The sequence below is a fragment of the Nannobrachium achirus genome (genome assembly GCF_963921795.1).
Source record: "Nannobrachium achirus genome assembly, chromosome: 16".
Lineage (NCBI taxonomy): Eukaryota > Metazoa > Chordata > Actinopteri > Myctophiformes > Myctophidae > Nannobrachium > Nannobrachium achirus.
This window is the reverse complement of record NC_137823.1, coordinates 52,000,846-52,027,281: the sequence shown is the minus strand read 5'-3', so window position 1 is coordinate 52,027,281 and position 26,436 is coordinate 52,000,846. Positions and strand designations below refer to the sequence as shown.

Below are 26,436 nucleotides of genomic sequence, written 5' to 3'. Positions count from 1 at the left end.
GAGTAAATCTCGGGGGTGCCGCGCTGCCTCCACAATTAAGACATTAATCACTGGGTCCATACTGCCGAGTCATCGGCCTGCCTCCGGCCTCGCCATCAATCACAGCATGGTGTGTGGCTTGGCCACACACACGCACGCACGCAACGCGCTGCGCTGCATGCGCGCAGGCAAGCGCACGCACGCACGCACGCACGCACGCACGCACGCACGTACACACACACACACACACACACACACACACACACACACACACCACACACACACACACACACACACACACACACACCACACACACACACACACACACACACACACACAGACACAGGGGGATCTCCCAGAGAAGGTCAGGGCTATTGCCTGTGGTTTTCTCTACCATGCATTAGCATCTTACTGAAGGAGAGGAGAATCTCATCAAAGGACGGACGCAGACAAAGGGAGGCAATGGGTCGTCTTCGTTTTTAAAAACAAGTGTGACTTTTCTCAAGTCTTTTGCTTGACCCAACTGGTCCGCTAACAGAGAAAACAAGGCTTTTTTCACTCTGTGATGTTTGACTTTTGTCATTTTTCACAGATAGATATTTTGACACGTTAACTGTGTTTCATTTAGGTGCCACTGGGGTGCCAGCATGGACAGCTGCTATACTGTTAACTAAGCTTAGGCTCACAGAAACACCTAAATGAAACACATCCATAATGTTCAGCTACACTTACTTACTAGGAAAATGTCTGGTGTGAAAAGTGTCCACTCCTCAAAATTGTCTGTTATACCCCAATACCTCATATTGGGTTTTGTAAGTTTCTTATTGTCTCAGCCAGGCTTCCGGAGACTATGTTTTCAATCCTGTCCATCTGTCTGTCTGTCTGTCCGTCCATCCGTCTGTCCTGAGTGTCTGGTGAACAGCTAATCCCGGCATCATTGGACCAATCGTTGTGAAACTTTGTAAGCACAGTCCCAGTGAGCTACAGTAAGAAAGAACCTTTGACCCATGTCTTTCAAATCAGTTTTAACACGCTATAACAGGCTGCATCATCATTGATCCTGTAAGAGTGAGTTAAGAGCTACAATCTATTTTAGTTTTTTCGCTTGGGAATGTAAACAGACATGACGTAACGTCCCGTTAAACACAGCACTTCCGCTAGAAATCATGGAAACCAAGCGGAAGTCATATCTTGCCCAGGGTGCCTCACCTGTGTCATCATGGTCTCCTTGTACTGTTTCTTCTGGGTGACTTTGATTGGTGGTTGCTTGGTTACGGCTGACACCAGGAAGTTCATGAGGATGTCCTCACAGTTAACCATGCGGTCCACCATGGTCAACAGTCTACCTGGGATATAGTGGCTAAACAAGTAGTGGTAGTACCTAGGAGACACGCACGCACGCACGCACGCACGCACGCACGCACGCACGCACGCACACGCACGCACGCACGCACGCACGCACACACACACACACACACACACACACACACACACACACACACACACCAACAATGTTAACTCAATGCCAAGTATCTCTCTCTCTCACTGTATCTGCACATTTGGTTACCAGCGCAAGCGAATGCATGGACACTCACAGTAACATGAACGCACACGCATGCACGCGTGTATGCACAAAAAAAAATCGATGTTGTTTTGGTCATGATAGTCACTGTTGTCTGAAGCGCCTATCAAATGACTGGGTGTTGTTGCTGTGTTATGTTAAATGTGATATTTCAGACACGTTTCTGCCAACGGTTTCTTCAAACACAGTTTTTATAGCAGGTCTAATCCTGCGTTGTTCTGTTCAAAATGACGCCACCGCCAACACTCATCCTCCTTAGCGGATTTGATTGCTGCCACCCGACAGGCATTCCTGCACACAGTTGATCCGTGTGAATCTCTGTGGCTTTGACTTGTTAGATACTTTAGCACAGTGTTTCTCAAACTTTTACATTTCAAGGCCTCCCCTTAACTCTGACAGTATAACGGGTCCATTTGGGTTCCATTTGTATGCTGCCAGAGTTACATACTTGTATGGGTCAATTTAGACCCCCATAAAGGAACCCACAAAGTCCCTGGAATTCACTTTGAGAACCACGCCACCTCCGCACTGCTTGTAACTATTTGACATGTTTGGTTGGTCTTTTTTTCATTTTGAAAGACAGACCAACAAAACCATAACAATAAAACAATAATTCCTGGGTGTTCATTTAAATCTGAGAGTGCACAAATGTAACCAAATGAACCCGAGGCCACTTGGTTGTGTCTTCTCTCCTTTCCCCCTCTCCCTCTTGCCTCTCACATCTCTGCCTCTGTATGTCTGTCTGTCTGTCTGTCTGTCTGTCTGTCTGTCTGTCTGTCTCTCATTTTGTCTTTTCATTAACTATCAGAGAAATGCCAAAAGTAGAAGAAAGGGAAGCCATTTAACAGATGCCTCCTTGGCCACCTCCCTAGGGAGGTTTCCCCACACACACATACGGCTGGGAAGAGACCACAGGGCAGACCAAGGACCAGACAGGGGATTATATCACCACGCTGGCAAGGAACGCCTCGGGATCCCCGTTTAGAAGTTGCTAATGTGGCCCGAGGAACTGTTACCTTCGCCAAGCCCATTCTGGGTAGGCAGTATAGGCCTCTAGAAGATGAATGGATGGATTGATTATCTTACTCTCTCTTTCCTATTAACTCTCGCCCCTCACCATAAACTGCTCTCTCTTCTGTATTTTCTATCTTCTTTCACCTTTCTCTCTAACTTAGGCTAATCTATAATTTGTCAAACAACAGAAAACATCGAGAGCACAGTGAGAGCACTATGTCACAAGGCGTAAAGGAGGTTTTAACAATGACATTGCGACCGAGAGAGAGAGACCGTTTATCGGTTCTCAAGCAACAAAGTGCCTCAAATCCCCCCATGAGAGCAAAGCGTCTCTCGCATTCATTTACCACTGAGCTTAATACTTTGCTTTGCCGATTGTTTTCTTTCTACACTGCAGTGGGTGTTGTGGTTCTTGACAATCTTTGTATACGATTAATGGGAGAGGGAGTGAAGCAGAGAGAGAGAGAGAGAGAGGCTATCACATTTTTGTTGGCTGCCGAGAGATTGACTTCTAATGCGATTAGTGTGGTGCACTGTGAGGGTGAAGGGCTTCCTAATAGCAGACTCCTTTTTGAATAACGTTGCTGTCAGGCAGAAAACCTCTTATCTCCATGTTTGAACTTTTCATGTTTTTTTGAGCGGTGCTCCTGGAAGGAGCTAAGCTCCAACATCTGTCTCCAACATGCATGCTTGAGATTTTTACTTTGAAATAATTTGTAGTTTTTGAAATCGTTAACTTTAAGCGCCCAATGCATTGTCAATGACAATGGACATTTAAAGGAGAGAAAAATCTAGCCATAAGTGTCAATTGTTCAGATGCAGAGGTGTTGGTGTTGGGAATTGATCCCATGACCTTATGTTGATGAGTCGAGAGCTTTTCCAACTAAGCCACCCAAACACACATACCTTGGGTGCCCAGTGCATTTTCAAAGACATTTTGAGTTACTCATGCATGTCTTTACAAAGACATTCCAAAGTACTCCATCTCCATCATCAAACTACAGGTAGACTGGGGTTTGAATATGGAACCTCTCTGCTGAAAGTCAGATCATTAGACCACTTTATTACCTGTTAGAAACCCAGGGAACAGCTCTCTTAGAGTTCAGATGGTGATTTGTACCCAGGTTTCTCATTTCACTGCAGCTGCACTAAAGCACCATGTCCACTAGGGGGCAGACATGCAGCTACTTGCTGTTAAGCAATGTCATTGGGCATCCAGGTGTCAATCAACTCTAGTTGGGTGGGACTCAATTCAAAAGGCAGGAAGGAAGTCTGTGAGTGAGAGAAACAGTAAATGTTGTCCCCAAATGAAGCGAGCCAGGGATAATAAATATCAGTGTGGATATATCAGTATGTCTGTGTGTTTGGAGCTGGGTTTTCACTCAGTATTTCTACCATTACCAGCTGACATAAATAACTACCAGATGGACTGTGGCTGGTCAACTAATGACACACTATCCTGGAGGAGAAGAGAGTGTGCGAGACATTTAAACAGGTTTCTGAGTGAGTATGGACGCTATCTGACAACTTCAGCCCAAGAATGGCTGTGATGATATCACTTACATTTCACTGTTTATGAAATACATACATTAACGGAATATCACAGCCATTCCAGGACTTCTGTAGGACCTTTAACAGTGTTGTGGTGATTTGGATAGTGTGCTTATAGGACCTGCTACCAAAGCTGTGCAGTAGAGGTGATCAGGACTTGTTACTGTACACCAGAGGATCCAGGTACAGACAGACAGACAGACAGACAGACAGACAGACAGACAGACAGACAGACAGACAGACAGACAGACAGACAGACAGACAGACAGACAGACAGACAGACAGACAGTACTGTGTTCTCCAGCTCACCCAAACTCATCTTGCAAAAATATAGCTATGTATATCTGACCTATAAGCTCACAATGCATCGCAATGAGACACATTGTGAGCTTGTAGATCGGCTATTTCCGTCCACTACTTTTAATTTTGACTATGACATTATTAATATATGGCCTATAATTTATATATTCCTTCCAATGTTCAAAGGACAAATGAAATTAAATTGTGAGACGCCCTAAGGGCGAGAAGCGAGGTTGTGCTGAAACAACAGAGACTGAAACAATATGTTCATATATGGGTATTCCCAGATATGGGCTTAATATTGATGACATCAGGGACCTCCATATATGGGCATAAAAGGGACTGTCTTGGCCACATATGATAGTCAACAATGTTATGTCTAAAGTAAACATGCCCATATATGGGCATTACCAATTATGGGCATTCCCAGATATGTCCTTAATTTTGATGACTTTGGGACAGGGATCTCCATATACTGTATGGGCATAACGGGGTACCCTAAAGCCTTTTGCACACAGACGCGTTTTTCTCGCATGGAAAAAACTTCCAAACAATTTTTTTAAAGAAAACAATGATTCTCTATGACCTCATGCACACCAGCTCCGAATTTGCCATGCGCCAGGAGGCTGCGGCTGTGCGTTTTTTCCCAATCGAACCCAGTTCGATTTGTGCGTTTTAATCACGCAGCAAACGGAAAGAAACGCAACGGTCCTGTGTGCAAAGCCCTTAACAGGGCATCATTTATCCTTTATTTATATATATCCATATACATGCAGTATATGGGCTTAATATTAACGTATTCGGGGAAGGTAGGGTGTAAATCAGGGTAAAGCAGGCTCTTGGGCCAGTTAGGGCCTGGGATTGATGGCCTGGGATTGATGACATCAGAAATCTCCATATATGGGCATAAAAATTATTTTGTTTCTGGGAATGCCCATATATGGACTTTTTATTTTATTGTACCCTTTATTAATAATAATATATCCATATACATATTCTATGCCCATACATGGAGATCCCTATCTGAACCAGCCACACAGATATAGGCCATGTCTTGGCCATCTGGCCCGTGATATATATATCGAAGACATCAGGGATCTTCATATATGGGCATAAAAGGGATTCTGAGGAATACCCATATATGGACTTTTACATAGGTGATGTCACCTGTGATATCACCTGTGATGTCACAGTGACAAGGGAACCTGAGATATCACCTGTGATGTCACAGTGACAAGGGAACCGACTGACGGACACAGACAGACAGACGGAGACAAGCTGCGACATTTCTCATGGTAAACAATTAAATGTGACCTACGGTCACAATTAGTTGATTGTAACCGTTTCTCTCTCCACTCCTACCACTCAGGTTGAAGAGGGCAGAGGATGTTTTATTTCTCAAGCTGAACCCAGACAAGACTGAGCTTCTCTTCTTCCCGGGTAAGTCCTGCCCCATGCAGGATCTCTCTGTTTCCATCTCTGGTGACTTCCGTTCCAACAACATTCAAGGCACACATCGCAGACTCTATATCAAAGGGTTCCCTAATTTTTCAGGCTGCAAACCTCAAATAATCAACTGGGGCCCCCACCACACCTGACAAGCACTTGGAATTGCAGACATTACATTTAGTTTGACTCGGTTCCACAGATAAATATTGTGAAAATAGCCGATCTACAAGCTCACTTACGTATTATGCCAGTTGATAACTAGAGGCAGAGCTTTTGTCCTACCCCCACCTAATACTCCGTGCTGACAGGTGTGTTCATGCAGACGCTCGGCAAATCCAGATGCACCGCTGTGGATTCAAACCCACAACCTCCGCGGCAGGGCTCCAGACTAACTTTTTTCACCTACGTCCCGGGACCGTCCCAAAATACAAATTGAACCGTCCCCAAATGAATGTAATCCGTCCCAAAAAATAATAATAAAATAATAAATTATTGCAGGTCTATTAGTATTACTGGTCTATTAGTATTACTATTACACTAATATTTATTATTATTGTTATTGTTGTTATTATATTTTTGTTGTTGCTGGTGAAATTGGCTTGACAATCCTTTCTATTTTTATACTGTCATTTGTGGCTTCTAAAAATCTTACCTCAGCCAGTTTGCTGGTGTGATTGTCATATACGGTAAACTAAAGAACCAATCATGCATGACTGTTGGAGGAATTACGGTAAAACTGGGTTTGTACTTTGTCCGTACCAACGTGTTGCGCGTTAATCTACAAGCCTACAACTAAACTCATCCTCGGGGCTTTGAGGGCTTTTAGATCGTCTATATGCTCACCGCACCGCACAACACTGTCATACTGAAAGAAGTAGACCTATAGCCAGTGCCATGCTTGATCGAGTGGAGACGCGTGCAGGCTGCTTTTTGGGTCCGTTGTTGTGCTTCACAGCAAGCGGTTCAGATGAACTGTAGCCGAAATGGAGTTATTTATTATGATATGAGCGGACTGGTTGTTTTTGAGAGTTAAATAAGAGACGATTACTGGAGAAAATAAGCCGCCACACAGCACGGGAACTCTGTGAAATGAATGCCAGCTTGCACGGCTGGTTGTGATGAAGTTGATTAGACCAACACAAGTAACGTCTTGTATTTGGGAATATAGGCTATAGGTTTATAGAGATGACAAAAGTTAAACAAACCGTTGATTTACTTACAATGTGTCCTACTCCTATATTCAAACAACTGCTCATGCTGCTCACTAAACGTAGGCTATGTTTCTGTGCTTGGTGCGTTGACATCGCGTTCCGTTTTACATTTTCATTAATAATCACAAATCAAATCATATAACGTTACTAGTCTTTATGTGGCGAAGCAGGGGGCGCCGGGGCGGGGATGCTAAGATTTATCTCTCAGCCACTGCTAGATCGGCTATTTTCCACTAGTTGTAACCCAGATTTGACAGTCTGTTCTCTGCTTCATTCTGCTGGTCAATCTCTTCAAATAGCGCAGCATTTTAGCAACTAAGTTCTACCTGAAAAGGATGATCAGCAGCACTGCCTGTGGTAACTTCTTTAAACATTCTGTTTACATCATATTCATTTTCTGTGAGTCTCATGCTGCGAGTTTGCACACCGTGGTTTGAGCAGTGACATTGATATGCGCCGTTGGCTAAAAAAAATCCTCTACGTCCCGTCTGCGTCCCAGGGGATATTAATTTGCGTCCCAAATATATATTTTTAAGTCCCCGGGACTTCGGGAGTCCCTTAGTCTCGAGCCCTGCCAGTCCGCGGTGGTGGATGGTTGCCTCTTTCATGTGTAATATTTGGCCAATTTGGTATTTAAAAGGCCTTTAAAGTCATTACATTTTAACTTTAGTAATGTGCAGATACCACTGTATACATGTTGGTTTGTTTACTGTTGAGTGAGAGAACAACATTTGTGGGCCCGGCTGGGGGTCCTGGCGCCCAGTTTGGGAACCACTGCTCAGTAACATTGTAAGGTTCAGACCCTTCCTCACCCAGGAGTCAGCCCAGCTGACCAGCTCCTTATCCAGACCTCAGTCTTATCAAAACTACTGCTAGTGTAACTCTCTCCTCACTGGCCCTCCCAGCATGCACTGAAACCCCAGCAAATGCAGCATGCCTGGTCTTCAACCAGACAATGTTTTCACTCTAGGACAACATCCGGGACAACGTTCCACATGTCCCAGACTCTTCTCCCTGTCCTGCTCACAAACTGTGGAACTATACTATAAAAACTGGTCAGACATTGGCCAAATTGTCAAATAATATAAGAAAGAGGCAAACATTTTGAAAATAGACGATCTACAAGCTCACAACACCTTGCAGCGTTATAAGCTTGTCGATCTGCTATTTTCACAATATTTAATATCTGTGGAACCGAGTCAAACTAAATGTAATTCCTCAACTCCTACAATTCCAAGTGCTTGTCAGGGTGGACCCAGTTCAAATATGATTCTTTTGGGGGTCGCGGTTGAGAACCACTGGACTATCAAACTAGCCTGGAGAAGAGAGCGTGTCCCTTCCATATTGTGCTGGATTGATCTTAGTGACTGATCTAGATATGATGACCATGCAGATGTACATGTATGCTGGTCATTCTTGTGTTTTTGTTACTTTGGATTGTTATTCTTGACCACAATGTTAAAATTGTAATTGAGATGGCATGCTATTTAGACTGATGCTAGGTTCATTGTTTACCTGCTATCCCATAGTTTCAGTGTACAGATAAAACTTACTGATGGATTTCATAGAGTTGTTTGACAGCACTGTCATCGTTGTTGTGTAGGATTCGTGTTCTTGTGTATTTTCAGACATTTAACATGACCTGGCTACTTGTATTGATTCTGACATTGGTTTTCCCCTCTTCACCAAATCTCTGCAACGTGTTGTGAGCTTGTAAATCGGCAATTGTTGGCGAAAGTTTGCACTAGAATAGGGATGCTGGTTAAGTTATTATGTGGTTAATGTAAAAAGAAGAACAAAAAAAAAGGGTTCCTATATTGTTGATGACCCCCTCTACAGTATGTGATCCTATAGTTTACTGAGGCACTACACTATCTCTCTGCATTCTATGTACTGTATGTAGGCCTATGTGTTTACCTTGCTTAAAGGAGTAGTTCACCCCCAAAATGACTTTTTTTCTATTGATTAGTCACGCCATGGAGACTAGAGTTCAATAATATTTTTAGTTTTTTGTTGCATTCCTAAGACAAAAATCATGTGATAACAATAAATTTACCCCCATTCGTTCCGGATGGGGGTAAATTTACTCGAATCAAATTTTTGTCTTAGGAATGTGACAAAAACCAAAAAATATTATTGAACTCTAGTCTCCATGGCGTGACTAATCAATAGAAAAAAAGTCATTTTGGGGGTGAACTACTCCTTTAATGTAAGTCGCTCTGGATGGAGGATTGTCTGCTAAATGCCTTCATTGTAATGTCACAGATCCAGGTTCAATCTATTGTTTGGTTTTGATGTTATTTATCAGTGGTGTAGCGTTGCGGGCCCAGTGCAGATGTGACAGATGTTGTTCATAAGGCCTGATTTACAATGCAGCCAAATCCAGCTTGAATCAGATCTGTGTCACATCCAGATGGGAATCTGATTGGTTTAAATGGTCACATGGTCATATGAAACCAATCAGATTCCAATCTGGATGTGACACAGATATGATTCAGGCTGGATTTGGCTGCAGTGTAAATCAGGCCTAAGTGTGCTCCTGGAAGGAGCTAAGCTCCAACATCTGGCTTTGTCCGGGCTCTGAAGCGTGGCCTACATCTTGGCACAAACGCTCAAAGTGTGTTGTACGCCCAGGGTCACATTGGCCAAGCTTTGTGGGACACTTAATGAAAATTAACTCATAAAGATGGCCAAAACGCAAAACCTCCTATCTGCATGATTTTTGGATTTCACTTGAAATGAGGACAACAGGCTATGCTGCACATGGTCAGTCTGTCTGCAAGATCCTTCTGCCCCTCATTTTGCCAAAATTGTCATGTGACTAGAAATAGTAGAGGTTTTAATGTTGAACACACATTTTATTTTTCATTTTCCCAACAAAGTGAATTTTTCAGATAGGAGGTTTTGCGTTTTGGCCATCGAAGCACCGCTCACTTCAAACTGTGTGCACGTGTGCGAGTGCAGCTCAAACTTTGCATGCACACTTCCAGTAGGTCAAGGAAGAACCTCTGCCCCAAATTGAGCATCATTTTGTTGTTATCAGACTATTTTACTAAAACAAAGTAAAACCATGGCTATGAGTGTTCTAGGGTTAGGGTCACTGATTATAATTGAATGTGAGTTATAACTTGTTTAACACAGGCGTACTTTAGAGTTAAAATCTGAATCACTCACACAGGGCCGTTCTCCTCCCATTAAGATTTGAGGGCGATTTAGACCTCCTAAATAAGGGGGGGGTCCAAACCTTTTTCAGAGGGGGCCACATTAGAAAATATGAAAACACCAAAGGACAGACTATATCTCCTGATAAAATGTGCTTTTGGTCGGACCATAACTATCATCATCAATACTTAATATCAATGGTCTTTTGTCAGGTGTGTGCTCTGAACAAAACACAAATAACTCACAATACCAATGTAACCAGACGTGCAAGGTAAAAGAAAATCAACAAAGTAGCCTTTCTTTGACCCCTTCAGATTGAGACAGGGAACAAAGAATCCTGAGTAATTATACTATAAAATCTGTCTTTGGATGGATTATAGATATAACTGTCTATAGCTAATAGTATCTGATCATTATTCTACTGTTGAAATGAATGGATTATAAATATAACTTTGCACCTTTGTGTTTGACCTTCAGGGTGGATCCATTGTTGAGGGAGTGGATCAGGATTCTGATGCAGAGAACTCCACCTTCTCTACTAGACTACACCATGTTAGAGTGTTACCAGAGGGTATGAATTAAACCCACACACCATACAAATATATCACCAGAAGAATGTACCCTAACATGAAAGGGCCATTCACACTATAACTATGTCTATGACTATATCACCATTGTATTTTATAGTGCTCAGTGTGAACTGCCCTTAACACCACAAAACAACACTATTTAGGACACTGAAAACAGGTTCTATACACCCATATTGTTAATGTTATTTTAATTGAATGGTTAATTGGAAATGTTATTAATTAATGTATTATTCATTTTGTTTTCCTGTAATAATTATATCTGCTCTCCTCCCAACAGATGCGCGCGCGCGCGCGCGACACACACACACACACACACACACACACACACACACACACACACACACACACACACACACACACACACACACACACACACACACACACACACACACACAACTCAATGGAAATCCTTTTGACAGGCGTTTATTAATATACATTTGTGTCAATAAAGAAATGTAATAAAAACCCACCTTGTCGTGTTTTTTGACGACATAGGGTTAGTTGGGTTCATCTTTTTGATAGTATTATTATACAGTATGTTGTCATATGTTATGAGTTTTTTTTTTTTTACTATATACTGTAGACTAGAGGGTATGTGTGTGACATCATCATCATACCAGGAGGTTATGCGGGAACGCCTATTGAGTGGCAAAAACTACTTTCTGGCCTTGACAGCCCATTCATCCAAACAGAGAGGTACTATCTGATTGCATTAAACAACGCTAAACAATGTTAAACTCACTTTGCCACTCAAATTGACACTCGATTTGCTACTCAATTTGCCATTCACTTTATGCATGCGCATAGCCTTTATTAATGGTTGAGGTGAGGTTTTTATGTTGTAACAAAAACATGGAATGGTTGAGGCAAGGTTTTTATGTTGTAACAAAAACATGGAATGGAAGTGGTTATTTTATGTAAGTTTCAAGTCAAACAGGCAGAATGCTGTCTAGAATCAGTTAAAAATACAGGATGCTGTCTAAAATCTGTTAAAAAACTGAATGCAGTTGATAACTATGTGGCTCAGCTTATAATTGTTCATTAATGTGATATGCTGCATGCCATGACTGATGTTTTTTCAGTTAAACATGTACGTTTGGGCATAGTACGACACCGTCTGAAACCTTATAGCCATTAATTATTTTAATGTAAAGACCAGAATGTATGTAAAAACCCATCAGCTAATCTGTTTGATTAGAAAATAACTTTTCTATTTTTGGTAACTTATCAAATTACTTATATATAAATGGTAAATGGTGCATTTATATAGCACCTTTCTCCAATGAGCTTTATGATGGAAAAAAACAGAACACCACATTAAATATGCGAATATTTAAATGTTTCTATGTTTTGACCTGCCGTCTCTTGGTTCGATTCAAATATGACCCAAAATATAAATTCAGTGAGAAAGACTGGTGGTGTAAAGGTAACACACAGGACTTGAAAGCAGAAGGTTGGGGGTTTGAATCCAGGCTACATCAGTTTCCATTTTTTGGCCACAAGAAGAGTCGGATGGATTTAGCCCGCCTCCCTCAGGTGGTAGAGGGAGGGGCTTAAAATAAAATTAAAATATTTTTTTTGTTGTTTTTCCCTTTTTTCTCTGCCTGCTTTTCCCTTCTTCCTTTGTCGCCACCCATTTTGAGCTCTTGCTTTTGGAATCTCGTTAGTGTCATACATCTTTACAATCCGATGTTTACTGTCTTTACCATCTTTCGGGGTTTGCATTTTGGGCATCTCCATTGTGCCATCTTTCGGGTTTTTCTTTTGCCATCTTTCGGGGTTATTCCTTGAGCCATCTTTCGGGGTTGTTCCTTGAACCATCTTTCAGGGTTGTTCCTTGAACCATCTTTCGGGGTTGTTCCTTGAACCATTTTTCGTACTGTTCCTTCACCTTTGGTGAGGTTTGAACTTACAGTGTTTGAACTCTGAGGCAATTTTCTTAACCACTGCACCACTGCGGATCTTACTTAATCTGTTCTCTTGCAAGCTCTCAAGTGAAAGATCAGATGTAAAGGTACAAGAGCCAGGTAAAACTTTGGAAAGACCCTATTCTGGATTTGAACTAGGAACCTTCTGCTTATCAGCCCTGTATCTTGTCCACTGCACCACCATGGCTCATGTAGCAAAGGTTCTCTTACACAATTTTAATTGAAGATCAGTTAAAGGTATAGGAGCTGTTTAAAACTTTGAGTAGCATCCTTGCCAGGTTTGAACTGCTGACCTTCTGGCTACTAGGCCTTCACCTTAACCACTACTCCATGAATGTTTGCGCAGGTTTCGTTCTCTTGCACTTTATCAGTAAAAGATTAGATAAAGGTGCCAAGAGTAAGATCAAAGTTATACAGAATCCTTTGCTGGAGTCGTACCAGAACTCAATGGGTTACCAGTCAGGGATCTTACCACTGCACCACTGGAGTTATTAATATGTTTCCTTTCAAGCCTACATAAAGGTAAAGGAACTAGATAAAAGATGGAGACAATTCCTGGCTGGTTTTGAACCCATGACCCTATACATACAAGGGCTGCAGTTTAACCACTAGTCCACTGGCTTTAACATGTTATTTATTGATTTTTGTAGTTTTTAATGAAAGATTAAGTTACTAGAGCCAGACAAAACATGGGAAATGTTCTTGCTGGTAACAAATAAATCATCCTGATTGCAAGCCCTGTATCTTAGCCACTGCATCAGAAATCCAGGTAAAAAGAGGACATAAAGAAAGATAAAATAAACAACGAATGGTTTTGCTTGTGGTAATGCCGGTTCAAACTTGAAAAATACACCTGGAGGTTTCAAACCCACCACCTTCAGATGTTAAGACCTGTACCTTCACCACTGCTCCACCATGGCTCATGCTGAACAGCTCTCTCTGGCATATTCTTTATTAAAAGATCAGATAAGGATAAAAGAGGCAGGTAAAACTAAACTAAAGATATTTGCTGGGATCAAACCAACAACCTCCTGGCAGCAAGACCCAGTTCATAACCACTACTCCATCAAGATTCACACTTTGTGTATTCTTTTGCATGTTTTTCACTACAATATTAGATAAAGGTGCACAAGTAATGTAAAAAATGGCAGATATCTATGCTGGTTTCAAACCAAGAACATATTGATTGCAAGCCACAGGGCTGGCAACCACTGCTTTAGAAGAAAATAAAAGAAAAAGGAATGAACAAATAGTTCTGCTTGTGGTAGTTCCAGTTTGAACTTGGAAAAACATCCTCAGGGGATTTGAATCCAGAGCCTCTGACATTCAAGACTTGTTTTTTAACCACTACTCCATGGTTCCTGATGATTCAGTTCTCTTGCATGTTTTTCACTAAAATATTAGATGAAGGTAAAAGTCATGTACAATTATTAGAATTACTCTTACTGGGATTGAACTGGGGACCTCCTGGCAATAAGGCCCATATCATAACCAAGACTACATCAAGGTTAATTCAATGAAACTACTCTTGTACTTTTTTAAAGGGGCCCCACCATGCTTTTCAAAATATCTTATATATACCTGTATATATTGGTCCATTATACAGTTGTATACAGGTTTTAGCCTAAACAATCACTCAAATATTTAAATATCATGTTCTGAATGTCTCTAATTCCAGGCCATTTCGAATGCAACATCAAAGTGCCCTTTATTGGCAACAGGGCGCTGTCTTTGGGTTAAAATTGGACAGAGAAGATCGACAAGGTACATCAAAAAGTGCCATATAGAGTCGATCCATTCAACCCAATTTCAGTACCACTTTACCTCATGGTTCCATCTCATATAGAATATATGTATGCATCATATTATGCAAAACGCATCACTAGTACATGCTGAAATACTAAAATATCTAAAAACACAGATTGAACACAAAAAAATAACTCAGGATTGTGTTGATAGTGTCCCAAACAACAATAAAATAAGATCGGGTTGTCCCAGAGGTGAAATGGCCCTTTTATGTAACTAACTAACTTATGTGAATAATTTATATTCTAATCTTGTGTGTTTCTTCAACATAAGTCATATGTATATCCACATTTCAACTTATCTTAAGTTGATTTTCAAGGACCAAATCAAAGTATATACACTGTTCTAATTTTGACTTTATTGATAATATCATATAATAATATATTCAATGAATTTGTTCATGTCTTTTGAGATAATTCAGATACATTTAATATAATCTTCCCCTAGAGAATTTGAATGTTATTCTTTTCTGCAAAATCTGGGTGAGGGAGCTCAACCCTAACCTAGCACATAGGAGCTGGGGTTAGGGTTTAGGCTCAAATACTGACAAATAAAATTCCAATGTGTGTCAGTCAGCTTGCCAAGGAAATGACACATTTAGCATTTTTAGCTCACGAATGCTTAGAAAATGCCCCTGGAAACATTGAAGTATGCTTTTCCCAGCATGCTTTGCATAGCAGGTAACCAACGTATTTGACCAATCAAGGGAAAGGGGTGGAGTCAACTACTCAGCTCTATAAAAGCTCTACTTAATCAAATTGAGTTGGATTCAAACAATATTCTTAGAATGATTTCAGCCTTAAAAACTGCTCGATAAAATTGAGTTATATTCAGGTATCATTATGTTTTATTTAACTAGAATGAGTGGATTCCAATCATAGACATTTTTATTTAATGTTAACATATTAGATAGAGGTACAAATTGTTAAGATGTCTTTGCTGGATTTGAACTGAGGTCTTTTGAGTTATATTTCCTATATCTTACCACTGCGCTACTTTCGTGCATACTTTTAGTGTATTCTGTCTTGCTATTTATTGAAAGCATAGATAAAGGTAAAAGCCAGGAAAAAGAAAATGTAAAACTGGTTTTGAATCATCACTTTCTGTGTTCAAGGCCTGCATCTTAATGACCTCTTATCCACACTGGTTGTAACTATAGACTATTTCTTCAAAAGCACCAACGAGAAGCTGCAGTTAGAGATACTGTAGCGGTCTGAAGGTCAGACTCCCAGCATAGAGGTTGCATGTTCACATCCCAGTCCTCCCACCTTGTTGAAGTACTTTGACCCTTCCACAGCTAAAATACAAGCAAACAATTCAAAAGCAACAGGAGATAGCTGTTGAGGGCTTTGAGGGGCCTTGGATCAATGGTGTGGTGCGCCTGAACGGTTGTCTTCGCCTCAGATAGTTGACAGGTTCAAGCCCCATGCAATCAAGGACTGTCGGGGGTCACTGTTATTCTTATTAATCCGTATTTTAGACTTAGAAACTCCATTCATACTTTTTATAATTCACCTAACTGTGGACACACATGCTTGAACGTTTTACTTTGAAATGTTTTGTAATTTTGGAGATATTTAACTTTTAAAACTTTGGCACCTTGCTATTCCTACATACTTTAACCGAGGAACTTGATTCACAATTAAAAAATTCCACCTTACTGTGGACATACATGCTTGAGATTTCTACTTTGAAATAATTTGTAGTTTTTTAAATATTTAACTTTAGAGCCCAATGCATTGTCAATGACAATGGACATTTAAAGGAGAGAAAAAATGTACCATCAGTGTCAATAGTTCAGATGCAGAGGTGAAAGTATTGAGATTTGATCCCATGACCTTTTGATAATGAGTCAAGAGCTTTTCCAACTAAGCCACCCAAACACACTTGATTGGGGCGCACAGTGCATTTTGAAAGACATTTTGAGTCACCCATGCATATCTTTACAAAGAACATTCTAAAGTACTCCATCATCAAATAAAGGTAGACTGGGGTTTAAATATGGAACCTCTCTGCTAAAAGTCAGATCATTAGACCACTCAGGGACGGATTAACCCCCGCGAGGGACCCTGGTCGATAATCCCCCACCCTCCACCATAAACCCCCCTCCCTCCCGACGCGCACTACCAAGCTCGGATTTTATGCCATAATGATCATCTATGGGCCAAGAAAGCACCTGTAGACAACAGAGGAGGGGCCCACACATTTTGATTTTTAATTAACGTATACATTTAATAGTAAATTGTCAATGACCACACAGACCAGTTCCCCCAAGGGCCCCTGAGAGCCAAGGGCCCCTGGCAACGGCCCCACCGGCCCAAAGGTTAATCCATCCCTGAGTAGACCTCGTTCCCCTAGGGCGCTATACTAGGTCCACTGCTTTTTCCCTCTACACCAAATATCTCCACTGAAAATAGCTGATCTACAAGCTCACAATTCACATGACGCTTGTAATCTGCTGTTTTCGACAAGAATCATATGGAAGATGAGGTTCATGTGTTAACTATTGGGGAAAAAACATAATATGTAATTGTTCAAGTAATGCTTTTCAGTTTAATCTATTACTGTAGGATCTCATTATACGTTTGCAAAACATGCAATTATGATTTTTTTGTTTTTCCATAGACATACAATCATATTTAGCTCCACAATTTGTCTTCAATTTATTTTAATTACACAAAGACAATGGTGCTTGAATTATTGTTTACAGTTTAATCAGACTCAATATAACAACCTCATTTAACCTTGGCCTAAAAATATGACGTCTTCTAGAACATGGTTTGTGTGTGTGTGTGTGTGTGTGTGTGTGTGTGTGTGTGTGTGTGTGTGTGTGTGTGTGTGTGTGTGTGTGTGTGTGTCTGTGTGTGTGTGTGTGTGTGTGTGTGTGTGTGTGTGTGTGTGTGTGTGTGTGTGTGTGTGTGTGTGTGACTGTGTGCGTGTGTCCTCAAAAGCAGACCAATCATGGATGCCACTATGTGCATGACATCTCAAAACAGAAGCACCTGTGTTTGGTGAAATACAAGTGAAGAGGAGTTAGGACATAGTTCAAAATCTATGCGTGTAAAATAGTAATGGTTTTTTTTAAACAACTTCATAGAAAAATAAAATACATAGCAGATCTCCAAGCTCACAATGCGTCAGTGTGACGTGTTGTGAGCTTGTAGACCTGCTACTTTTGGCAAGCGACAGTCGTATGATGAAGTATAACTCAGGCTTCTGTGGTCTTTGGAAATTGGTTTTGAATCTGGGTTGTTCAAATGAACACTTTTGCTGTTCAGTCTTGATAAAAACCAACCTGATTCCAATCTGGATAGGCCAAAAAAAAGATCATAATTTTGGGCTGCCAGTCTGAATATATCCATAGATAAAGACTACACAGTTGTGCAAGCATGTACAATACCTGTGATAGAAGGCGGCTCCAGTGAGGACCATGGAATAGTCGTTGGTCCACTTAGAGGTGTAGCCCCATCGGGCCCTGGCCCCGTCCCAGTAGTGGCTCCTGGCAGGGTAGCCCACGATCCGCTCCGGGAAGCTCTGCCACACAGTGAAGGCAAAATCCACCTGGGAGAGAGAGACAGAGGGAGAGAACTGTCCATCTTCTGCCGCCGCAGTCTGAAAACTCTTCAGACACGTCCTAATGTCCAGCCCTGACCAGAAACAAACGCTCCTTTTTTCCCTTGCAGCCACCCGCGCCCCCACCGTTGAGCTTAGGGTCATTGGGAAAAACGTGGACGCAGTGGAGAAAGCCAATCCTTCAGTAGCACAGGCCCACAGAGCAGAGAGACATCACATGATTGGCCCACTGACTTGTCTATCATCTGAATACCAGCCTAGTAGCCCAATCACAGGCTACTGTGGCCCCAAACATAAAACAGCTGATACAAGCCCACAACGCGAGGGGCTTGTAGATCTTTTATGTTCGGTTCGCGGCGGATGTTGTGGGCCGGTCTGGGCCAAGATGCCAGGGCCAAATTTATGTTCCAGTCCGGCCCTGGTTCACACGATGGGATTTTCAATATGTTTCCCCTCCACTGTTTCCCATAATAAAACATAAAACTATTGTCTCCATATTTTAACCTTTCCCCCCATAAACCAGTAAGACTCCCTAATCGGGAGATAAGCGACTGTCAGGTCGGCAACCTCATGGTGGCGCTAGAAGAGGGGCATGTGAGAAATCAGGGGCGGAGGTTGTGGTTTGCCAGCCAAGGAGTGTGTGTGCAAAGTTTGGCATGGATAGGGGTAATGGTGCCAGAGATAAGAAAAGTGTGAAGTGACGGACAGACAGACAGACTGACTGACGGAGGGACTGACTGACAGACAGCGGTGGAGGTTTTCATAGTAACTGTGCGATAAAAGTAGCTTTAACGATAATCACCATCTCTCTGGCCCAAACTAGCCGTTATCTCTTGTATCTCCCCTGCTCACTAACCACGTATGAACGTGTCTTGACGTGAAGAATCTCTGTGCTACCTGCACAAAGAGACTCTTTTGAATTAAAAAGGTCCAGAGAGTGGCACACTGGAGAATAACAGGATCAGCACATAATAAAACAGATTGTTATTCACACACATGCAAGACATGCGCCCACTCACACGCACGCACACGCACACGCACATACAGGGAAAAAATAATTACCAGAGTACAAGAGAGACAGAGAGAGAGAGAGAGAGAGAGAGAGAGAGAGGGTGGGGAGGGGAGAGGAGAGGAGTGGAGGGGGTACTGAAGCACAAAGTGCAGATTCTTTAGCGGTAATCTGATACCTCACGGCTTCTGTCATGATCCGTGTGAGCAATTACTGTGAAACCGCAGTGTAAAGGTGTGCAGAAGGTGGAAGCCGTCACTCTCCATGTAGCTCTGATGAATGGATGTGTGTGTGTGTGTGTGTGTGTGTGTGTGTGTGTGTGTGTGTGTGTGTGTGTGTGTGTGTGTGTGTGTGTGTGTGTGTGTGTGTGTGTGTGCGCGTGCGTGCGTGCGTGCGTGCGTGTGTGTGCGTGCGTGTGTGTGAGCGTGCTTGTGATCGGGAGGGAGAGAGAGAGACATGTCAGATGTCTCCACAGGGACAGGATCTATATTATATGCTAATATAGTTTTGCCTTCAGGAATTAAAAGGGACTAAAAGGGTCTAACATGAGTAGGTGTGTCGGGGGGAGAGAGAGACAGATGTTATGAGAAAAGGGAGAGAGAATCCTGATCGTTCCCTTTCATAACCTGTCCATCTTAATTATGGGTGTGTAGCAGAGATTTGAAATGGACAGACAGAGGGATTGAAACATACAGAATTAATTAAAGAGAGAAAGAGAGAGAAAGTGTGTGTATGTGTGTGTGTGCGTGTGTGCGTGCGTGCGTGTGTGCGAGAGAGAGAGAGAGAGTAATGCATACTGATAGCTTTTTCAAGGCCAAGGATTGATCCGGGGAGCGGCGAGGTGATCTTGCGATAGATCCGTTACAAATCTCTCCTGACGTTTGGATCCAACGTGTCGAATGCTACTACGCCATCAACCAGATTTATGCCACGTATTTACTGACACCCCCCCACCACCCCACCCCACCTCACCCCACCCCCGTAGGGTTGTAACACGGTCTTGTCTAATTTGTTTTTTTCGAGAGGGTCTGTGTATTCCTGTGAAACGGCAGCCATGTCCCTGTCATATCGCTAATGACTTCCAACTGACTGTATAGGACATACCCTGTTGTAGGATATCGTCGTTGTCGGGTGGAATGTCCAAAAACCGTCCTTTTTCGGTATTATTTTAAAAACCATTTAAAATAGTGAAAATAGACGATCTACAAGCTTGTGCTTGTAGAGGGAGGGCTGGTTTGTTTTGATACACTACAGCGTAATTCCTCCTTTATCTGCAGGGACTGCATATCTCACAAAGGGGCTTTAAGTGAAATGTTTAAAACTACTGTAGCTAGGCCTCTGCTCATTTGAGATCCAAGCTGTCAAGGCCCTTGTGGCAGCCTCTAATGAGGACATACGGTCGCTAAGGATGAAAGCCACCTGGCACATTTTATTTTCACATTACAGTCACATTCAGCGAGGCAGTCTTCAGAAACAGTGATACAGTAATGAATCTGCCGTGCAGTGCGACCCCAGTCTCAATGTGAGAAAAAGATATACCAAACCTTTACATTAGAGACCTGTCTTCTCGTGTACTGTAACTGTCTTCTCATTGTTTTCTATAGAGTAGCGGTACTTTCAGTGACCTCAGCCCAGTATAGGTACTTTGGGCCCTATTTTTATCCATGCCTTACCCCTTATTTTTCAATTTTCAATATGTAAAATAACTGTGCCAGCAGATCTACAAGCTTGTGCTTGTAGATCTGCTATTTTCACGACTTTTGTGCGACACTTTTGCACGAAGAAGGCCTTAAATTTATGAGAAAAAAACACACACAATTAAAACTTGGAGATACAAGCTTTCTGCCTGACAGTGACGATATGGTTGCTGTCGGGGTGAAACATCTTATCTCCATATTCCACATTTTTGTGTTTTCTTAGATTAATGCCTACTTGATCAATGATCATACTACATGCAGCGTCACACAAAAGCAGATCTGCAAGCTCGAAACACGGCACGAAGCGACACGCTTTGAGCTTGTGGATCTGCTACAAATCCTGCAAGGTAATGTAATGTTGTTACATTGCTTTACATTACATTACATACTGTAGCATTGTGTTATGTTACTGTATGTTGCATTGTGTTATGTTACATCATGCTGTGCTATATTGTGTTGTGTAATGCTATGTTAGGTCATGTTATCCACATTTCTCTCCCCAAAACAATTGTAAAATTATATGTTTGTAATCGAGCCACTATAACAACACTTCCTAATATCATACTGACAATGTCTTCGAGAGGGTGCTGGGATCATTTAACTGGAAACACAGGCATCATCGGGCATTTCAATTCACTTATTATTTCATTACCTCCCCCTCTAATCGCTCTCTTAGAGGAATAATCGCATATTTAACGAGCTGAAACAATGCAATTATGAAATTGGCACAGCCAGTCTTCCATGGAGTTACTGTTAATATTGAAAGTCCTATTAAAATAGTAATGTTCACTCACTTTTGTTCTCTCATTCTTATTTTCTTGCCTGTTACTCATTGGACTGTCTCTCTCAGTCTCTTGCAGTTAGTCTCATGTCATTTCTTGCAGCTCCACAGCGTTAAATTGACACTCAAGAATTGACAGTGTACGCAGTGTATGACGTGTATGAACAAAGGGGGAGTGAAGGGGGTATCACAGTACACTCTGGTGATAAGCTATCACCGCGGTGTGGTCTTTTAAAGTCAGAAAACTACAACATTACGTCATTCGCCACGGTGAAAGGCTATCACCGCGAACCCCGACATCTCTCCTCTGTTTTTACCTTCAGACGTCTCCCCATCACCCCGTTCACTGATTGGCCGATCTTGACTAATCAGTGTTCCCCCCTGGTTTCAGAGGCACAGAGAGTGAAGTGATAGGACTTCACCGTGAGTCCGTGACTATGATGGCCATCACAATTTTAGGTGTTGGCTTATCACCTAAAATTTGAGGTGATAGCTCTTCACCTTGGACTCTGATAAAGCCTTAAGTGTTGGGTGTCACCTGCTCTTCTGTAAGATTTATATCTCTCTCTCTTCCCTTCTTCTTGCACCCTTTCACGCTCTTCTCTCTCCTCCAATTCTCTCTAACTTTCCCTCCGTCTTCTCATATTTCCCTCTGTGTTTTCTGTGTTTTCCTCTTGTCTCCATAAGTGCGTCAAAAAGGCTCCAAAACAAACAAATACAAAATTCTGTAGTCGGGAAAACTCGGGTATAGTACCACCACAGGGCTGTAAAAGGCATAATTGGGATCCGGGAGACGTAGAAGGTGAACATTGACTCGCTCCGATCAATAAAACATCACAGAGATTAAAGATACATGGGGTCTCTGGGGCTCGTCAGGGCTTCTCAATCCATCATGGATCATGTCTTTTGCTCGCTGGAGAACTTTAAGAGAAACCAGGGCGGGTGGGTGTTTATGGAGACTCATCAAGTGGGAGCGTTATGTTAGTCAGGGTCCTCTGGAGTTTGCTGTGCTGAGCCTATAGGTCAGAGAAACACGCTGTTCTTTCATTGTTTTCTTATTTTTTTTATGTTTTGAAAGAGACTGTTGAGACTTGACTGCTGCCGGGCCAATAGGTGGAATTTCTTCTTTTTTCTTCTTCTTTTTTCTCCCCTTTTGCCTTGGACTTGTACTGCTATACAGTTCCTCTGGTCCAAATATGATCTTCTTTACCACACACAGCCTAACGTACAGATTCTGGGAATGTCATTACTCATGATAGATGAACGTTCGGCCACAAAACATTTTGTGCCGTGTTCTTGTAGATTGCATATGGTCAGCTGCTGTCTGCAACTTGCCTTCATCTCTTGACCTCGCCGGTGTGTGTGTGTGTGTGTGTGTGTGTGTGTGTGTGTGTGTGTGTGCGTGTGTGTGTGTGTGTGTGTGTGTGTGTGTGTGTGTGTGTGTGTGTGTGTGTGTGTGTGTGTGTGTGTGTGTGTGTGTGCGTGTGTGTGTTGGGGATGTGTAGTTCCAGACTCCATATACCATTCAGAGATTGTGGAATAGTTGTCTGGCTATGTGAAGTAGGGCTGTGGCAGTGAGGTGTAGAGAGCTGTTATCAAAGCATTTAGACGGCATGCCTCCACCAGAGAGTTCTTGTTCTGCCAGGAGGGCTGCAAGTGCTTGAGTGGCCCGTGCTACTTAGAGATGCTGGAAGTACCGTAGTCACACTTCTACTGTTGCTAAGACACGCAATACGCAATTTTTACTTAAAGCCATACTGTGTAAGTTGCCCAACTAGTGGTCATTAGCCCTATAGCAAACCGCGGTCGCGTCCGCGTCTTTCGTCCGTTTTTCGTACCTTCTGACCCCCGCGTCTGCCTCCACCTCGCTGAGATCTATCTTTTAAGGGGTCCCTTGTTCCTGTGCGTTCAGTAATTCCAGAGATACGGACTCCTTCACCCTGCCTGGTAGGCGAAATTACCTAGAGAAGGGATGGTACAAACGGGCGACAACAAATATGGCTGCCATAGCGACCCCACTTCAAGATGCGCTGTGATTGGCCGGCAGTTGTATAACCCTCGCTGTGATTGGCCGGTAGTGTGATGACGCAATTTTGGCGCGAGATCCGGTCCACGGCAAGGATCTCAGTTTACATATAGAGAAGGCTTTACAGGCTGAAATTCACGGCGCGGATCTTCTAAAACTTTTGTGATTTAATAGTTAGGAGAATTTTAAGATTTGTTTTATAAAAAAAGTTACATAGTACAACTTTAAGTGAAAGTATCAATACTGCTATGTAGAAATAATATGTTGTAAGTCCGGAATTAAAAATGTACTTGAGTAAAAGTACAAAAGTATTGGCATCAAAATGTACTTAAAGTAGTAGAAGTACCAAAAGTAAAATACTCGGCAGAATGTCCCTTTTCAAGTTGAAAATAGTAGATCTACAAGCGCTGTGAGCTAGAACATTGGCTATTTTCAAATGGCTGAAATGTATATAGGGCTGAAGTGGTTAATGCAGTGTTTCTCAACCACTGTGCCTGGGGACCAGGGTTGTTAACTCATCCAGAGCCCAGGACATTAACGGATTAGGGGGTCCAGAGTGCCCCCTCCCGGCCCCATTAACGGCCGCTGTCTTATTTTGAAGGCCAGAAGTCTAGACCGGAAGTACTTCCGGTCTGACGTCATCGGATCCTGCGCCGGAACCGATCATTGTTTACGTGGTGCCATGCTGGATTGCATAGGAGCGTTTATACATGTGTTTTATAAGCGAGCATCTGCCTCCATCTTCGCTTCTAAAGTGTTGTTTTGAGATAATGGACATTAAAGATGAGATCGGCCGTCCACCTCAATGTCATGGGATGACTATTGTGTGCTCGTGGAGCCGTGATGATGACAAATCAGCGCGGATTTCGTCTCCGGAGCGTCGGCCATTGTACTAGGTATTTTTACTCGCCGTTACAGTAATATATTACTTTTCGCGCGACATCACGCATTCGGCACTATACGTACTCTAGTACTTATCGCGTGACATCACGCGAAAGGCACTAGATGAGTTAAGTAACGGATTACATGTAACGCCGTTACGTAATCAGATTACAAAAAACGTGTAACTTGTAAAGTCCTAGGTTACATTTTAAAATGTGTAATCTGGATTACAGTAACGGAGGTGAATGACGGGGGTTACATGGTGGATTCCATTTCTCCCCCTCCCCTCATGAATTTTACAAATAAGTTATAAAAACACCAAACAATAAAATACTCAAGTAGAAATACCAGTACACATTGTCACAGCATCGCTTCAGGGAACAGCAGCATGTTATGCTATGTTCAGTCGTAAGACAGTGGTGCGCATCGAAAATAGCAGATATACAAGCTCACAACGTGTCTAACCGCGACGCATTGTGAATTTGTAGGTCTGCTGACACCATTTCCACCCGGAACGTCTCTCAGCCAATCAATGACTACTATTTGACGTATCCCTCTCTGTGATTGGCTGGGATACCGGGTCCATTGTAACACGTTGTTGTTGTTTTTACTCTGAGCGTTACGTGGAGAGGTTGGTTGAAAACACTGGGCATTTATTCGTTTTCTGTTGGGAAATAAAAGCTAATAATCTTATTTTGGAACGCTGTTTCTGCCTTTAATTACAATGGCAGCACTGATAAGTTTAACACTAACAAATAGGTTCAGGGACGATTTATGGAATATTTACAACAATCCATCTGAAAGGAAAACTGCACACAAGACAGAAGGAGATACTGATATGATCGATGAAGGCTTACACATGCTGTTTCTACAACGGTAAGCGAAAGGCTGTCCTTATAAAGTTTCCCATAGCATCTGGCTAGTGTTAGCTTCAGGCTAAAGGTGGCTTGTTTAAGCCATTGGTTCTCAAAGTGGGGTCCGGGGACCTACATGGGTCCTTGAGGGAGTTCCAGCCCAGGGAGTCCCCAGCTAATTGATAGTTAGGAACCAAATGGACCCTTATGGGTCTGTAGAGTGTACACAATTTAAATGCACCCCCAGCTAAATGCTAGTTTGGAAACAAATGGACCATGGGTCTGTAACTCTCACTGTGTACAGTGAGAGTTAAAATTAACATTGATTTTACAATATAAATTGGGGTCAGAGATAGAATAAATGGGGGTCCATTGGCTAATAAGTGTCCATTTGGGGGTCCTTGACATGAAAAAGTGGTGTAACTTGGTGGGCGCTGGTTTAAGCTTCGCTTGTTTAGCCTTGGATCAAGACAGTCATAGGTCAGTCTTGTATCGAGGCTGGCTATGGATTGTTATGAGTAAAACATGATTTTCTTTTTTTTTTTTTTGATGGGAGAACGGATGCTGGTCGTTCTCAGCAAGAGTATGTCAGTGACAGAGGTTGGTTGTTTGCATTGAGAGGCGGCCGACGTCACAAGTGAATGCGTGGAATTGGAAATTAACAGTACAGCACCTTAATATACATATTTCTTATATATGCCTACTCTATGTACAGTATACAGTATATATGGACATTAAACATTTGGCCATTGCTTAGAAAGAGAGTACCAGTCATTTGCATATAAAGCTATTAAGTCGTTTTTCTTTATTTTGTTTGTAGGTATACTTTTGCCTTCTGTGTGTACTGTGCCTGCATGCCTATGAATAGGATGGGGAAGGTGTACACTACTGTATTTTAACATCATATGGTGGTACTTGGAGAGAAAAATATTGTCTTGAGTGGTACTGGTAAAAAAATAAGGTTGAGAGCCTGATCTAACCTATTTTCTGAACATGCAGTATTTTGTGTGAATTACAGTATGTGTACAAGTGGTGTTATCCA

General features: G+C 42.2%; 2 protein-coding genes across 4 annotated transcripts in view; one reads left to right on the top strand and one right to left on the bottom strand.

Moving 5' to 3' along the window:
* LOC308301318 (exostosin-1) overlaps positions 1 to 26,436 on the bottom strand; it is a gene marked incomplete at both ends in the record, with an annotated part of 354,065 nt that overhangs the window by 1,220 nt on the left and 326,409 nt on the right. For all 3 annotated transcript variants that reach the window (XM_080745263.1, XM_080745261.1, XM_080745262.1), the window contains 2 exons: positions 1,189 to 1,360; positions 17,973 to 18,133. In XM_080745263.1, coding sequence (XP_080601389.1) covers positions 1,189 to 1,360; positions 17,973 to 18,133 — 333 coding nt within the window. The remainder of the gene's footprint in view (positions 1 to 1,188; positions 1,361 to 17,972; positions 18,134 to 26,436) is intronic.
* cUnh1orf198 (chromosome Un C1orf198 homolog) overlaps positions 1 to 26,436 on the top strand; it is a 387,053-nt gene that overhangs the window by 333,907 nt on the left and 26,710 nt on the right. The window lies entirely within an intron of this gene.